The sequence below is a fragment of the Larus michahellis genome, chromosome 1 (genome assembly GCF_964199755.1).
Source record: "Larus michahellis chromosome 1, bLarMic1.1, whole genome shotgun sequence".
Taxonomy (NCBI): Eukaryota; Metazoa; Chordata; class Aves; order Charadriiformes; family Laridae; genus Larus; species Larus michahellis.
In genome coordinates this window covers 47,643,475-47,661,054 of record NC_133896.1, presented here as the reverse complement: position 1 = coordinate 47,661,054, position 17,580 = coordinate 47,643,475, and the positions used below count along the sequence as shown (strand labels likewise).

Sequence of the window (17,580 nt, the reverse complement as noted above, 5' to 3'; positions counted from 1 at the left end):
GCAGAATATCAGATGGACAAGAGACTTGTCTGATTTCATCTTAATTAGCTGTTGAATAGTCTATCTGCTGAAGTCCAAGATTTTACCCACTTCCCACAGGATCCCTTGGGGGAGTTCTAGTGCTTCTCTCACATACTGCTGAGACATTTCACTTCACTGAGACTTCAGAAAGCCATTCCTTTTTTTTTTTTCTTTTTTTTTTTTTTCCCCCCCAACCGTCCCCCTCACTATTTAGTGAGGTAAAATGTCTCTATGCGAGGTCAGATGACAGCCATATTTAGCGTCAGTAAGGAGGGCCAAACTGGCTGCCAGCCATGGGAGGAGGACAGAAACATGCAGTGAAGACAGTAGGCTCTTAACAGCTAGCATATCGGCTCGGTAGCTTGAATATAGTTTTTCTTTTAGTTCTCCACCTCATTGAAAAACATTTCCACTTAGCTCTATTTAGTTGCTCCAGATAGGCAGTTGTGTATAGATAGATATAAAACATGCAGTTGTGCCTGATTGTACTTGCCTGTTTCAACTGGTGTGAATCAAAACTTTTATTTGCATTTACTTTAACGTGATTTTAAAGTGAGTGAGTAACTTTAAGGCATTACAGACCTAGAGGAGCTCATTGGGGCACTTGAACTTGCAATCCCCCTCCCCAGCACATCTTCCAAAGCAGGTACGTGGTAATACAAAGTATTTGATCGGACGGACAAAGGTGCCGTCAAGCGATCCTTCAGAAGGCTCTCTGGCAGGTAGCAAGATGCTGGAGGTCGTATCGCTATCTGAAAACCCACTTCAGATGGGAGAGTAGACTACATGATCTCCAGAGGTACCTTCCAACCAACATTTCAGTGATTCCGCAAAAACTCATTTGTAGCCTCGTACAGCTCAAAGCAAAACGGAATCCTCCTCAGAGTGCTGTTTCTCCAGGGTAAACATAATTTTTTGTAGAATGTTTTTGCCTTTGGGGTCTTCATCTTCTGTATCTGTAGTAGCCCTTTTCTTACTATATTATTTTCCATACATTATGAAATCATAAGAAAAATACTGTCAAAGGTATGACACTGAAGTAAGACCTGACCAATGTGCACACTGCATCAAAAAAAGATGTGCAGGTTTTTAGCAGGAGGTAGTTTGGGGCTTATGTACAATACCATAAAAAGATTCCAGTCCCACTTTAATCAAGTGTAGACAAAAAGTGAGATCGACAAAAATGTGACATTTGGAAAAACCTTTATACTAACATTAAAAGTGTATTTTTCATTATGCTTCTTTCAGCTCACTTATAAATAGGAGCAGTGATTATTTCAAGGCCAATGCCCTAAACATATTTCAGGGTGTATTTTATGGCATTTAATTTCCTGAAGATATTGTAATCTCTATTTCTGTAAAAATTAGCTTTTACTCTTATCTTTCTCTAAATAAAAATACTACCAGGATGCACGAAACTAAGATGAAGGAAATGGAAATGGATATTGCTAAAAAAACCCAAAGTATTACTGACCTGAAACGGCAGCTTCAGGAAGCAACAGAACGTGAACACAATGCTGAAAAAAACTTACAAGATCTAAAAGAACAAGTGAGTAAAATTTAGCCAGATGGCTCTGAGAATAGATTGCTTAATATTAATTAATTTCTTTCTGATGTCTGTATTGGCAGAATACATTTTTTTTTTTCTCTAATCCATGCTTTTATAGGTTTTTTCAGTGCTAGTTGCCATAGTACAATTACATATTCTAGCCATCTAATGAAGTTTACTACATATTATCAATATATATTCTTGACCTGCAGTCTTAGGGGAAAATTAATTTTTTCTATTGTATTCTTCTGTACGTTGTTTTTTTTTTTTTAATTATAGTTTCATTGATCACATGAAAGCCTGTATGTGCAGATGCTTCAAATGGTCTTAAAATCTTTCTAGCTTCACTTGCAGCTTTACTGCAAGTGAGTTTGCCACGGGCACTTCCCTCTTCCTTCGAGGTCTTTTTTGGGGGATTGACTTCGCCATCCTAAAGGGGATCTCTAGGATCCTATTTCCAGTATGCCTTCTTGCATGCAGTCCCTAGTAAGTCTTACAAATATTATTCCATACATGGAAGAGTTGATGAATTTTAAACTCGGGTACCTTTGAAAAGATGTATCAAAAAATTATGGCCTTTTATGATCAAAAAATTATGGCCTTTTACTATCAAAAAATTTTGGCGTTTAGGCACTCCAGAGATGTAGCTCTAGGACTATCCACCTGGATTAGTTTCTATCTTCTCATTAATTAATATGTGCATGGTTTTCTGCCCCAGACATCGTGTACTGGCCATTCTCAGTGTAAGGTATCAAATACACAAACTTCAACATAGGAAATCATATTATGTAAGCAAGTAAATGTGTTCAATAAATAGAATGTGGAATTGAGTCCTATAAAACAATTATTTTGTTAATTCTTGCTTGTTTTGCCTTTTTTAAAGTCAGCATTATTAACATGAAGCGTACACCAGCAGCAAAACTAAGAGATAAAATTCTTTCATTGCGTGATGTTGCTCTGGATCAACACTTCCCAGTTTCTTTCGTGTCTCAAATACTGATGCAGGGATGTGGTCAAGGTTAACAGCATTTCAAAGAAAGAGACTGATTATGAAAAAAACCAAATCCTTACTGTTTTACGTAGTAATAGAACAAAGGCCTATCGCTAACAGTAGCCTTATCAGAGTTCATCAATTGTCACTGCATTCCAAAACTGTATATAGTCTCGTATTTAAAATACTAATGTTTTGCTCCTGCATCTTCTGGGGAAAGGCATTTCTAGAGGCCAACTCCTCCTCTGCTTAGGGGCCTGGTCCAACTGAGGACTGCAGGTCATTTCTAGTCAACATACACTCATTTGGGTTTTCATTGCAAAATCACAAGCTTTTCATATTATGTTTAAAAAGAACTTGGACACCTAGGTATGCAAATAAGCATGTCAGTAATATTTTTAAAGCACTTAAATATCACTTCCTTAAGCATATGTATAAATTATGGTAATGTAGCTACGTATCTTTCTTTGTAAATCTAACTTTTGAGTACTTTTTTCTTCACCCTTCATGAAAGATGTAGCAATGATCTATACTAACTTTAAAAAGGCTGTAGATAAGTAGCTTGGTGGAAACTGTCAGTAGAACCTGTTTTTTTTTTCCTCTGTGATAACCTAATACTTGGTTACATCCTTAGTGTTAGTTTCACTCATTTTTTAATCCTGTATCAATGAGAACTCCATCTGAACAGCATTATCCATGGATACTGTTTTCAAGAGTACAACTTTCTTAATTTTTCTTTTAAGCTGGAGCTTCTCAAACACTTTCCTGAAGGTGCAAGGACAGAGCAAAGCCTTATGAGGGAGCTCCAGCTTTTAAGGTAACGTGCTTTTAAATAAATAAATACTTCATCCAATATAAACGAAATAAGAATGATCAGGAAATGGCCATTGAGATTTTTAGTTGCATATTTTATATTCTAAAATATTTTAATAATTTTTTTAAAAAAATTATTCTAAAATTGTTTTATATTACAGATTAACTAATAATCGATTAGAGAAAGAAAAAGCAGAACTTGCTCACCAGGTGGAGGATTATAAGCACCCCATACACACATATACAAGTCAAGGTCCTGCAGCCGGTAATCATTTTCAATATCTAAAATAAAGATCTTCCTGTATTTTGGGCCTAAACCCGTTTTTTGATACCACCATTTGTTTTATAAACCTCAAAAGACTGCTTGTAAAATGTCGGTCATTCACTGAAACCCTCATTTTTCCCCTTTTGCCTCGGGTTCCACGCTGCCAAAGAATGAGCGTCTTTTTCCAGATACCAGCTCTGTGAATGACTTAAGACTTCGCAGGCATCAGTCCCATGGGGAACGCAGAGCACTACAGAGCAGCACATTGCCGTATGACCGGGAAAAAAATAAAAGTTAACGCTCTTGGAATCATGAATATAATTAAAAAGATCCTTATACTATGTTATTTCCAAGCTTCCTGCATTTAACTCAGAGAAACTGTACATGTCATATTTCTTAAAAGTATCCTAATAGACTGGCCGTTGGAGTATTGCATTCAGTCATGGGAACTAGACACCAGCACCTAATTTGTACAAGAACTAAAGAAAAGCCCAGATGATTTGAATTTTTGGTGGTTTTCGATACCAATTGGGTTTGCACACTTTAACTGTTTCAGCTTTCAGGAGATGGAGAATTACTGTAACAAGATTATTCATGGCATTGATTGTCATTACCTTAAATTTTATAACAAATTCTCATTATTTTTGCAGGACATAATGAAATTGTAGAGAAGGATAAAAACGACAAGTTAATGACAGAAGTAGCTGACCTCCAGACACGGCTGAAGGCCTCAGAGTTGGAAAAACAACAATTAAAAGTGAGTTGCAAGGCAAGATAATGAGCAAAATTGCAGTTAGCTAGAAAGAGCTGTTTAATATCTAAACTGATATTTTATCACAAAGTCTATTCTCGAACATTATGTTTATAAAACCTATTTTTTTTTGTTAGTGAACATGCTGTGCTGTTCATGGGTAGATTTTTGTGTCTCCAAAGAATATGCCTATTTTCTCACCATTTAGCCTCTTACGTAAAAGGCAAAAAAAGCTGTTGTTGACGTGTATTTTGTATTTCCTAAGTTCTGGATAAAGGTGCTACTCCTCCCTTCTTTTTAATAGGAAGAAACAAATAAGCTGAGAAAAGAACTAGACAACTTTGACCCTTCCATTTTTGAAGAAATGGAGGATCTGAAATATAACTACAATGAAGAAGTAAAAAAAAATATTATTTTAGAAGAGAGATTGAGACAGCTTTCTCAAGAGTTTGGCATTCAAGTGGATAGTCCTGGCAACGTTTCTGTTGATTAGACTAGTGCTTAGTATCCTCAGTATTGACACAGAAAATAAATTCCAGGACAGTTACATAATACCGATTTATTTGTCTGTTTTTATCTTGGAATGATACAATTCTATTAAAGTTACAATAGTTTGGCACAGACTTAAGAGTGCAGAATTGGATTAGTCAACAGATTACGGTCAGTATTTATATACACCAGTCAAAATAAAAGTGAATTTTACCTCTCCCAACTCCTTTGCAATATTGTATTTTAATTCAGAACAGTAATGTGGGCAATACACAGGTGTCAGGTGAAGTCGAAAACTTGGACTTATCCTAAAAGTTGAGAAACTCTTAAAATGTGCTAAGTATTCTAAGTTCCAGATCGCTGAGAATATGTAATTGGTTCTTGCTGTCTCATGCTATCATACTTCCTAACTGTGGACTCAGGGTCAGTGTGCTGGATATCTGTTCTTTTTACCTCAATTTTAGAAAATCCAAGAACTGAAAATAAAGTTACAGTATTTCAGCCAAGTGATTGGTAATTTTATAGATAAATGATTTTTCATTTTGTATATTTTATATAACTGGACGTAAACTTTTATAGCACAGATAAAATAAAGCCAACTCAAATGATCCCTTGTTCTCACCTTTATTATTTATATGCCATCTTATTTAATATGCCCTTGATGAAGTTTCCTAATTGATGTGCACTCTGAAAATGGGTATTGTTAAGCCAAGACATATCTCTCTCTAATCACTACGGATCTCCATAATAGAAGTAGTATACTCTCTGTTATTTTCTCTTTTTGTCCCAAAGTAGTGGAATTACCTGTAGGATGTAGTTTAATTAGATTTTCAAGTAATAGGATAATGCTGCAGCTTACCAGTTAAATAATACAGTGAAAAGTTCCCCCCCAAAAAAGAAATTGTTACAACTTTTAAAAAAAAAAAATAATCAAATTTCAGAACTAATTCTGGTCCCACCTGAAATATGTCCTTTACTGTTAAAAAACAACTAGATCCTAAATCTGATTCCTACATATAACAGTGTCATAATTATTATATTTATAGAAGTGCAACCTATGGAACTTTTACAGTTGACTGCATTCATTAGCTAAGCTATTAGGACCAGCCAGTGTTAGACAACAATTATAAGTTTCCAGAAGTGTGTTCAAAAGTTAAGGATTTTTCAGAACTGAAATTAAACATGCTGAAAGCTGGATCTCTGCTCTGAACGTCGGATCTCTCTTTATATAAGATTAGTCACTTACTTAGGAAAAACTTAAAATCGCACAATACCTAGGCTGCTGCCTAAGATAGAAGATTATTTGTAAAGAGTTCTGTGGTAGACACGGGTAAGAGGAATGCAGCACAAACGACAATTAACTTGAGAGAAAAATCATTTCAAGCATCAAACTTGATATCTTTGAGTCTGTCAAATCTTTGCCCATCCAAGTTTGAAAAATGGTGAAACAAACTCTTTGGTTCAAAGTCACAGTCATATTTAGTTCTATTAAAAGAAATTACAACAGGCTGAGAATTCAGGTATGTCTCGGCAAGTGGCCAGCGTAAACCAAGATGATGGCGATGGAGCTAAAATAAAAAGAAATAACATCAGTTTAGAGATTTTGATGAAGTAGCCCAACAGTTCGCAGCTTGGGGAGCTTTAAATCTAGGATCCTCTGCATTAGGGCACTTATAACCAGTAATCAGTTGCCTGAATAACATGAGTAACAATGAAGCACAAAAGGCAAACCAGAACCGAGATGTCCTCCACAGCTTCAGGAAGAATATAAACTTGCTAATTAATCAAAAATCACATTCTTATTAATAATACTTGTTCTACAGGTCAACATTACAAGGAATGATTTTTTAAAATAAAAGAATTAAGCTTTAAAGTGTCCTATACAGACAGGCAAGAAATTATTGGTTTATGTTCTTAATTATTTTAACTTATTAGCATAATGTAAATAATGACAAAGTTGACTATGTTGTCACTGGAGTGATTCACTGGGCTGACTAATTCTACTGTCACCTGATCTGCTAGGAGAATATTTACTACTAAAGAATTTGGAAAACAAGACAAAAACCGAGTACTTCACAACACTTCTCATATTATGAATTATTACAGTTTTTCACATGTCCATCTATATATTTACCTTGATTAAACACCCATCATGGCAGTGCCACACAATTCCTTCAACTTTACCCTCACTGCAGCCTTCAAACCAAGACACTATGTCATTTTGTTTCAAAACGGGTGGATTCTTTATTTCAAATGCTCCATGCGGTACAAGAAGATGTACAGGCTGCTTCTTGCTTCCTAATCCTATGTTAAAAGAAACAAAAATCTTTCTGCTAGTTATGTGTGATAATTTAAGATTTTCCTCATTTTTGTTATTATGGCTATCTTAAAAGCACTCTATAAAGGTAGATGTCTATGAGATATTCAACATTGTCCCGCCTTTAAGAGAACAGTTAAATATACTTTTAAGTATCAAATGTAGCTGTCTTCTCCTCATGTAACTTTTTATTTATATAAAATAACCACGACAAAGATTTATACAGTTGTCTGCTTTATTCTTCTGGTCACCTCCTCAGTTAACGATAAAGCTACTAGCTGAATTCTTCATGCTTCAGATCATGATACATAGCACAAACATCTTAGTTCCTGAAAATCTGGCATATTTTCTTATGAATACAGATTAACACTTAAGCCAGGCTGTTAACAAATGCACTGCCTCTTCACTGACCATTCAACATAAATCTTCATCTAAGAATACGGCTATTGGAATTCTTTGTTGCAGTTCCTTTACATTCTGAGAAAATGCTTAGACCAAGTACTATTATTTTTCCTGTCCATCCTTGCAAGTTATCCCAGCAAAGCTCAGAACTCCTTTTTGCTCCTACCTAATTGTTTTTTGTTATAAGGCTTTTAATGGGAGAAGCCACAACCAAAGTTCAGCTTAAATTACATTTCCTTAAAAAAATAAAATATTTCATAATTTAAAAATTGCAACTTCTGACTAACTCTAGGGACTCAAAAAAAAAAGTCTGAGTAAAATCTTCTACTTTAATGGACTAAACAGCATCAGACGAGCAAGTGAAAAAAAGTCAAGAAAAGGCACCAACAAACAATCTTAAAAAATACTTCAATATTTTAATAGTAATATTTAAAACAACTTTCCCAGTGAGAATATTTTTGAAAGACTAAAGTAAAGCATTTTTAAAGTAACTGCCCTAAAGAACATGCACGTGGAAAGAGGTTTAATAGACATAAATAGTCTCATGACAACTCAGCTTTCTGAGGTATTTTTGGGTGAGTGTTCTTTGAGCTCCCCCTTCCCTCCTTTCTAGAATTGTTACATTGCTACCTTAGAACATTTTTTTAAAACTTATACAGAGAATGTGTAGTTTTCACTCAAAAATAAGACTAAATAAAAAAGTGTTTAAGAACAGACCATACAAACTTACCATATGGATTTGCATTAATATTAGTCCCAATAAGCTCCAATGTTTGTTCTAAAATTTCTGATAATGGTACCGGACTGATTTCCAGAAGTCCTGGCTCAGCGTGGTGTTTCAATACCAGCGCTATCTCAGCCTCATAATTTACAACAGATGAGTGCCAGCAATACTGCTTACTATTCTTCTCCACAGGCACCCAACCTATGAGAAAACATAGCAATTTACCAAAGGAAATATCTGAAGTTACCAAATGTGTACTAGAATTGTGCATGCATTAAAAAAAAGAAAAACAACCCCACAGTTAACTACAAACAGAAAGAGTAACAAGAAAAAACTATGTCGTATCTCAGAGAAATGTCAGAGGAATGCAAACGTGACAACCGTGCCTTCAGCTTAAGTCTGCGCAGCCAACTGCGATTATTTTCAATGCGTCAGAAGAACAAAGCCTTTCTGGATAGTGAGTGAATTACATCCCAATTGTTTTCTTAATATGTTAACTACTACTTTTAACTCTAGAACTCACTCTAATTCACTTAAAAAATGGATTTTCTTCCCCTCCCATTTCACCTGTGCTGCGTCATAGGTACCTGGCATATGTCCATTTTCATCGGGCAAAGGATTGCCGTTAGAGAACTCTATGTCCCTTGCTGGAATCCAGGTATCTGGAACAGGCCTGAAATCCTCTTCAACATTCCAAACAAATTCTAGACATATAAATGTGACATTTAGTTTTTGTTAGCCAGTTTTACCTTTTGATCGTCTTTCAATGCAAGTAATAAATACCACTGATCTAAACCTTGTTTTACAGACAGCAGTCACAGTTACTTTGTACAAGCACCAACATCTGTCACACTCAAGTGGTCTACAATTAGGAAGGGTTTAAAGGAGCACAGTAGCCTTTAAGTAGTTTAAAAGTTCAAAACTAACAGATTAAAAAATAGCTACCTAAATAGGCAACATTATATTTAAACTAGAGCAAAAGAAGTACAATAGCACAGAATAGACTATTTCAGTTGGAAGGGACCTACAATGATCATCTAGTCCAACTGCATGACCACTTCAGGGCTGACCAAGGTAAAGCATGTTGTTAAGGGCATTGTCCAAATGCCTCTGGAACACTGACAGGCTTAGGGCTTCAACCACCCTCTAGGAAACCTGTTACAGTTTTTGACCACCCTCTTGGTAAAGAAGTGCTTCCTAATGTCCAGTCTAAACCTACCCTAGTGCAGATTTGATCCATTCCAACATATCCTATCACTGGACACTAGGGAACAGAGATCAGCACCTCCCTCTCCACTTCCCCTCCTCCGGAAGCCACAGAGAGCAATGAGGTCACCCCTCAGTCTCCTTTTTTCCGAACTAGACAAACCCAAAGTCTTTAGCCGCTCCTCATAGGACATTCCTTACAGCCCTTTCACCAGCTTTGCTGCCTTCCTCTGGATGCAGCCAAGGACCTTCACATGCTTCTCAAATTGTGGGCCCCAGAACGGCACACAGTACTCAAGGTGAGGTCACACCAACGCTGAGTACAGCGGAATAACCACCTCTTTGGACGAACTGGTTATGCGGTGTTTGATGCACCCAGGATGCGGTTTGCCCTCTGGGCTGCCAGGGCACGCTGCTGGCTCACATTGAGCCTGCTGTCAACCAGCACCCACAGATCCCCTTGTGCAGTGCTGCTCTCCAGCCACTCCTCTCCCAATTTATACTTGTGCCTGGCATTACTCCATCCCAGCTGCAGAATCCAGCACTTCAACTTCTTGAATTTCATCCCATTAATCACAGCCCAGTGCTCCAATCTATCTAGATCCCTCTACAAGGCATCTCGTCCCTCAAAAGAGTCCACAGCACCTCCCAGTTTGGCATCATCAGCAAACTTGCCAATGGTGCATTCAACACCTGCATCCAGGTCATTGATAAATATATTGAACAGAACCAGCCCTAGAATTGAACCCTGAGGAACACCACTGGTGACTGGTCGCCAGCCAGATGTAGCCCCATTCACTACAACCCTCTGAGCTCTGCCCTTCAGCCAGTTCTTCACCCAGCGCACCATCAACCCACTCATCCCACAACTTGTCCAGAAGGATGCTGTGAGGGACAGTACCAAAAGCCTTACTAAAATCCAGAAATACCACATCCACCACCTTCATTCATCCACTAGGGAGATAACCTTACCATAGAAGGATATGAAATAAATTAAACAGGACCTTCCCTTTGTGAACCCATGCTGACTGTGCCTAATGATGATTGCGTTATTCTTTAAATGCCTTTTAATAGTACGCAGTATACTTCTCCATAATTTTTCCAGGAACTGAGGTTAGACTAACACATCTGTAGTTCCCTGGGTCTTCCCTCACACCCTTTTTGTACATTGGCATAACGCTGGCTAGCTTCCAGTCAGCAGGGACCTCCCCAGACATCCCAAGATGATTGAGAAGGGTCCTGCCATAACATCCACGACCTCCTTCAGTAACTCTGGGATGAATCCCATCAAGCCCCATGGACTTGTGAACAGCTGATACAGCTGGTCCTGTAAAATTTCAGCATCCACAAATGGAAAGTCACTATTCCCACACTCGTAGTCCCCCAACTTGGGACCAGGCAGCCCAAGGTCTGTCAGTATGATTAAATACTGAGGCAAAAACCGCATTGAATGGCTCCACTTTTTCTTCATCCCTATTAGACAGATGACCATCTTCAACAGGTATCATTCCAATGTTTTCTTTAGACCTCCTCTTGCTGTTAACATACTTAAAAAAGCCCTTCTTGTTATCTGAAACAACACTGTCCAGTTTCAACTCTAATTGAGCTTTGGCCTTTCATGCCTTCTCCCTCCATATACGAACTATGGTTCTGTAATCTTCCTGTGAAGTCTAACCTCGCTTCCAGAGATCATATAATTTCTTTTTCCTCTTGAGCTCCATGAGGAGTTCCCTGTTCAGACAAGCTGGTCTTCTGCCCTGCTTGCTTGACTTAGGACATAGTGGAATTGTCTGCTCCTGTGCTTCTACAAGGTGGTTCTTAAAGACTGCCCAGCTTGCTTGACTTAGGACATAGTGGAATTGTCTGCTCCTGTGCTTCTACAAGGTGGTTCTTAAAGACTGCCCAGTACTCAAGGACTGCTAAGCCCTCAAAAGCAGATTCCCAGGGTACTCTGCTAAATAGCTCCCTGCATAGCTTAAAGTTTGCTGTCCTGAAGTCCAGGGTAGCAACTCTGCTATCCTTTTTTCTTATTACACTGAAAATTTTAAACTCAAACTATTTTGTGATCACTGCGGCCAAGGCAGCCACTTACCATCACATCGCCCTTGAGTCCTCCTTTAATCACAAAAAGCAAGTCTAGGAGGGCATCTTTCCTAGTTGGTTCACTGCGTACCTGTGACAAGAAGTTATTTCCTCCAAACTTCAAGAATTTCCAACAGCAGTATGACATTCCCAGTTGATGTCTAGGAAGTTGAAATCTCCCATAAGGACAAGGACTACTGATCCAGAAACTTCTCCTAATTGCCTATAGAATAACTCATGCGTGCTTACATCCTGACTGAGTGATCAGTAGCAGACACCCACTATGACATCTCCTTTGCTTTCCATTCCCCTAATCCTCAAACACATCATTACAAACATCTCCCTTACATGTAGTGCGACGCCTCCACCTCACCTGCTGTGCCTATCCCTCCTGAACAGCCTGTAGCTCTCCATCCCAACTCTCCAATCATGGGACTCATTCCACCAAGTCTCACTAATACCAATGACATGAGAGCTCTGGGAGCTGACCAATGCTTCCAGTTCATCCTGTTTGTTTCTCATACTGCATGTGTTGGTGTACAAGCATTTCAGACACGCTCCTGAACCCTTCGTGCTCCCAGGAACAGTGTAAATGTTCCCACTAGCGTTGCCACCCTTTGTTGATACCATGCCAACCCTTGGATTACCTCCTGCTACTGTGTTGGTATTCCTTTTCCCCATCGATTCTAGTTTAAAGCTCCCCTGAAGTAAAGTTAAGAGTGACATTAAAAAAACTGGAGCAGGCTCACTGGCATTTCCTGTGTTAGACTAGCGGTGTTTTTCCAAATGGATAACTTAAATTGTTAAAAAGAAGGAAAAAAATCTTCACTAACCTTTGCAATCTTCCAATGAATACAAGAATCGTTTAAACCTTTTTTCAGCTTGTTTGTTGGGTTTTCGATCCAGCCTGGCCCATAGATAGGGTTGCCCTAGTTTCCAGAAAGATAAAATCAGCAATTTACTGAGGTAACCATACCCTGCAGAGTACTGAAATCAACTATATGTAAGGCAAGATACGAATTCTCATTTCCCACTAGAGAAATTTTATATCCATAGACACTATTTAAATTCATAAATTCATTAGTGTATATGAATCTAAAAATCTATTCGTAGAATCTTGCCTAACTTAATACAAAGTTTCCTTACAATTTCAGGTAAAGGAAAGAGCCACAGAGATGCAATGAACCACAGTCTTCTCATTTCCTCCCAACCTCCACAATTCTTTTAATCCTTCTCAAGGAAATTAGACATACTTTATTATATAAATTCTAGTGTGCAAGGAAGATTTACCAATAAGAATTATTAAAACTGGAATAGTTGCTTGATTGGCACTTAAACCATACTCCATGTATTTGAGAGAGTCAAATTTATAACAACTTTATAAACACCTCCTATGTTTACGGTAACTATTACTTTGTGGTCAAGATGTTTAGTGAGAGTTGAATTCACAAAGGCTGTAATGCAATAAAAATAAAAGTGAAAACTCTGTAAAACAAGCCTTCTAGTCAGCATGAGAAATCTGCATATGGATTTTCCTTATTACCTTTATAGGTAGTTACATAACAGCAGGTTCCGTCCACCTTTTCAGTAGGAATTGCATTGTATATATCTGCTTCTAACGCCTTCCCAGTTATAGTTTCAGTTGCCAAAACTTTAAATGGCTGAAAAGAAGACAAGCATTTTAAACCCTTGTCATGGCTATGTTACTGCCTTATTCCCAGATGGATTCTTCCTCCTTACAGCTGGACTCTGTAAGTCCAGTATGACACATTATATTGCTGATTTCTAAAACTATCTAAATAAACCATTGTTTCTTCAAGACATGACAGTTTGGAAAGTGCTCTGAGACAAAAGAACAAAGGCAATCTATTTGCAAACCCTCTCCTTCTTTTCCATTCCTGATTAGTAGTGATGACATTGCCTTCCACTTTGCATAATGCGTATCAACTGGAAGGGGTCCAGTTCAAAGTGTCAAAATTTTGAGACGTGCCTTCCTGTATTACAATGTCAACAGAAATTATTCATGACTAGCTGCTCCAAGTTTGCAGTTTAGAGCTGAAAGCCAATGGCACCATGTAAGTGCAATACACAGACCAGGGGAATGCAAGGTGGCAAAAGCACCCTGCTGTTAAATACCCAGTATCAGTGCTCTCAACTAAACAATTTTCTGGTTAAAAAGGCAAGGAAATAAGTGGTCTTATGGTCTGAAACAAATATCCAGTCACAACTCGTCGAAATTTCTAGGATGACTTCTATAACAGTTTCACTGCAAACATGTAATCAGTTGTGTTTGAATTCAAATATTTTCCTGTATAATCATCACCCTCCCTCCTCTCTCCCCAGTCAACTTTGACTTGTAAACTGATCGCTGTCTCTTTCTGCTAGCAAAACAGAGAGTCCTTATCTTGTAAAAGTCTCGAAATGGAATTTGGAATTCATAAAATAAGAACCTTCTTACATGCTTTCGTTATGTTACATGGCTGGTTTACATTTTAGTAATCAGATTTGTAACCGTATCATATGGCATACAGGAAGATTTTATGAAGATTACATGAAAAAGAAAATTCTGAGGGTAGTGAGAAAACATAACCCGTTGCTTTTCCCACCACTGCCCTTCTTCCCTAGCAGTCATAACCCCCTGTATTATCCTTTCCTGCATTCTGAAAAGCAAAAAAAATAGCGTATACCAGTTCAACATCTGATCCCCGGTCGGCTTTTTTGCATATGAAGGAACAGTAAGTTAGGGACTGTCTCAGTTTAAGCCCAGCTGGCAACTAAGCACCTAACCAGGAAAATCTCCCTGTATTATCAACACTGTTTTCACACAAAGCCAAGGCAGAGCCCCATACTAGCTACAGTGGAGAAAACTAACTCTATCCCAGCCAGAAACAGCACAGGCAGGTACCCTTACATGACCGTAATCAAGACGGTGTTAGTACTGAGAGCTGTACAATTAAGTTAACAGGCATTTTGGCACTCATTTTAGCTCTTCTATCCAGAAGTCAAACACCAACAGGAGAAAGTCCCCCAGATGGATTCAAGTTCGTCATGCAGGCGACAGACAGCAGGAGGAGCTGCTACTGAAATTGGGAAACCCAAGTTGGAGGCCTACAGCTAGACAGTGGAATGCCATCCCAACCTGTCCTGACACTGCCTTTTACATCTTGGGAAGAAATAACTAGGACTGGGCTCCATTACTTTCACCTGGCTAAGTATTCCACATCTTACAGCCTCAAATGTCTTCTTCTGTCATAACTCTGATACACTTTTCATCAGAAAATAAAGAAAACAAAAAAGAAAAGAAAAAAAGATATTTTTTTCCCCGCAAGGCTGAGGCCAGGATGGTTTTACACAACCTCTCAGTCCGGGCATGTTGGAGTGGCATCATTCCTTGCCATGGATGTTCCTAGTACTTAGAAAAAGCAAACACAACATCAGGGTGAGCACCTGGATCCACTTGCCAGGAAAAGAGCCATACAGAGGTGAAACAGCACCCAAAGGACCCTTCTGTCCCGCATTTAAGGGGGGAGCCCTATGCAACTCCCCCCTGCGTTTCGCTCAAGGTCTGTCTGCAGCGAAACCTCTCGCCAGTGGGGTGACCCCCTCCCCGCAGCGCGACGACACGGTCGATGATGATGATGATGCCTCTCCCCCCGGCTCCGACCGGCCGTGCGGCGCCGCTGCTACCGGCGACCCAGCGACTCCCTCTGGACCCAGGCCTGGGCCCGGCCCCACCTGCCTCCAGCCCGGCCCCGGCCCTGCTTCCCCCGGCCACCTGACGCTCCCGCTTGGCCGACGGCTCCTCCTTCACCTCGGTCACGAACAAACACGGCACCTTCCGCTGCACCGCGCACCGACGGCTCATGGCCCCGGCCGCGGCGCCCGCCGCCGGCCCAGCGACCAGCACGACCTGCGCCTGCGCCGCCCCCGGCCGCCTGCGCTGCGCCACGGGAAATGGAGTCCGCCGCCGCTGCCTGCCCGCTGGGAGCCCCGCGACGCCCCTGTGCGCCGACGACAGCGGGGCGGGCCGCGGTCGCCTCTGTGCAGCAGCCCTTAGCGAGGGGGCGGGTCTGCCGCCCTCCGCCGCCCAGCGCGGCCGCGGGCCTGCGGCAGCTCCGCTTTCAGCAGCGGCGGCTCCCCCCGTGGAGCTGCTCGGCGCCGGGCTGAGGCGGCCGCCCGGTGGCGCGCGTTGGCGGCGGGCGTCAGCCGTTGGCGGTGCCGTTGCCCGGGGCCGGCGGCCTTTCCTCAGGGGGTTTTCTGCTCTCCGGGGTGCCACACGCCCGGGCCTGGGGCATGGCTGCCTGTCCCCCGGGCCTGGGGATCGCTCGGTGCCTGATGCTGCCTCCCTCGGGACCGCTGCAGCCGGCGGATGCCCAGGCCCCCTGCCCGGCCCGCAGGCTGTGAGCCTGCGCTGGGCTGAGCCTGGCTGGGGGCAGGTGTCCACCAAAAGCCGCCCTGTGGCTGCATTCCTCGCTGGGCAGGGGAGGGAGAATCCGAGGAAAGGCTCGTGGGTGAGGATAAGGACAGGGAGAGATCACACACCCGTTGCTGTCACGGGCAAGATGGACTCCACTCGGGGAGATCAGTTCATTACCAATCAATGAGAAACAAAAACTCAGTCTTACAAGACCTCCTTGCTCCCTTCATCCTGGGCTCAACTTCACTCCTCATTTACCTCCTGCCCCCGAGCAGCAAAGGAGACAGGGAATGTGAGTTGTGGTCAGTTTATTGCACGTTGTCAGTGCTGCTCCTTCCTCCTCGCGCTCTTCCCCTGCTCCAGTGTGGGGTCCGTCCCACGGGAGACAGTCCTCCATGAACTTCTCTGTCTGGAGCAGGGTGTCATGGAGCCATCTGGCATTGGCTCTATGGGACATGGGGGAAGCTTCCAGCAGCTTCTCACAGCAGCCACCCCTATACGTTGCCCACTACCAAAACCTTGCCACGCAAACCCAATACAGAATGAATTCTTCCTGACCATACCATCTTCTGTGCCTTATTTAGGTACAGCTTTACTTATTTCCCCTGTGTGCCCTACACAGTTATAGGGCTTACAGAACTGTGGGAGCCTTCCCACATCAGTTCTCTGTTGACAGCTCTCACCAGTACTCCCTACCTTAGTCCAGTGAGCAGTTCCATTCTGTCCTTAGCCGAAGCCATTCCTGTAGGAATCACTTTACTCCAGTGACAAAGGGCCAGTGCTCAGCCATGCAGTATTTTCCTTTGCAGTTACTCTTCGGACCATCCCCTCATACTTGAGTTACAAACAAGTTGACAGGCTCCTAGAGGGACTAGAAGACTTCCAGTCGTTTCAATGTCTTTCTACTTCTTCCCCAGCTCGGGTGTAACCACCACTGAGCCAGCCTTGTACCCCGCGTGCCCATGGCGTCACTGGCACCTGCTTCTCACCTACATGTGTGTCACCCTTCCCACTGGCAGACCAATGGCGTACAGTCCAGGTGTGCTCTGGTGATTAGTCCGTCCAGTCCAGGCATGGTGGGTTTTGTTGTTTTTTTCTTTTTTCTTTTTTTTTTTTTCCCCCCAATAAGCCACCAGTCTCATGCACTTCTGGTGGTTCTACGAACCACCGACACCTGCTTCTCATGGACACATCTGTCAGCCTTCCCACTTTTCCCCCCCAAGATATATTTTGCTCAGAGGCAGGCTAGGACCTGAGTGAGAACAGAGGTGTTAATTAGGGACACAAGCGTATGCTCTTCTTTCTGCTTTAGCTGTGGCAGTGGACGTCATGGAAGCAAGAAAAAGCAGTGAACCCCAACAATGTGAGCAGTTACAGCTAACAGTGTACTGACAGGGAGCAGCAAGTTTCTCCATCCAAAGAACGAGACACAGTAAGGAACACACTGGGCACAAGGATCTTGGTTCAAGAAACAGTCAAAGAATAAGGTTTGTCTTTGTGGTACCAAAGGTTTGTTTCCAAGACCACAGTTCCTGCAGACACAAGTTGTGTAT

The 17,580-nt window shown here is 41.3% G+C and overlaps 2 protein-coding genes across 5 annotated transcripts in view; one reads left to right on the top strand and one right to left on the bottom strand.

Moving 5' to 3' along the window:
- Positions 1 to 13,099, top strand: part of CEP290 (centrosomal protein 290) — a 61,773-nt gene extending 48,674 nt beyond the window's left edge. For 3 of the 4 annotated variants that reach the window (XM_074574616.1, XM_074574584.1, XM_074574604.1), the window contains 5 exons: positions 1,429 to 1,570; positions 3,305 to 3,378; positions 3,536 to 3,639; positions 4,290 to 4,396; positions 4,695 to 5,487. In XM_074574616.1, the coding sequence (XP_074430717.1) occupies positions 1,429 to 1,570; positions 3,305 to 3,378; positions 3,536 to 3,639; positions 4,290 to 4,396; positions 4,695 to 4,883 (616 nt within the window). In that variant the 3' untranslated portion in view covers positions 4,884 to 5,487. Of the gene's footprint in view, positions 1 to 1,428; positions 1,571 to 3,304; positions 3,379 to 3,535; positions 3,640 to 4,289; positions 4,397 to 4,694; positions 5,488 to 12,764 lie in introns of those variants that run through there. The other variant, XM_074574594.1, reaches the window with a different exon arrangement.
- LOC141738757 (RNA ligase 1-like) lies at positions 4,935 to 15,768 on the bottom strand. Its single transcript, XM_074574670.1, has 7 exons — positions 15,386 to 15,768; positions 13,154 to 13,271; positions 12,444 to 12,539; positions 8,910 to 9,026; positions 8,329 to 8,523; positions 7,014 to 7,183; positions 4,935 to 6,447 (listed from the first exon to the last, which is right to left on the bottom strand). The coding sequence occupies exons 1-7, from the start codon at positions 15,473 to 15,475 to the stop codon at positions 6,259 to 6,261; spliced, it is 975 nt and encodes a 324-aa protein (XP_074430771.1). The 5' UTR covers positions 15,476 to 15,768; the 3' UTR covers positions 4,935 to 6,258.
- Positions 15,769 to 17,580: the final 1,812 nt, after the last annotated feature.

Coding starts and splice junctions, on each gene's coding strand:
- LOC141738757 (XM_074574670.1), bottom strand. CDS start 15,475: ATGAGCCGTCGGTGCGCGGTGCAGCGGAAGGTGCCGTGTTTGTTCGTG. Junction 12,540..13,153: donor TTATGTAACTACCTATAAAG/GTAATAAGGAAA, acceptor TCTGGAAACTAG/GGCAACCCTATCTATGGGCC. Junction 8,524..8,909: donor TGAAAATGGACATATGCCAG/GTACCTATGACG, acceptor GTTTTCTCATAG/GTTGGGTGCCTGTGGAGAAG.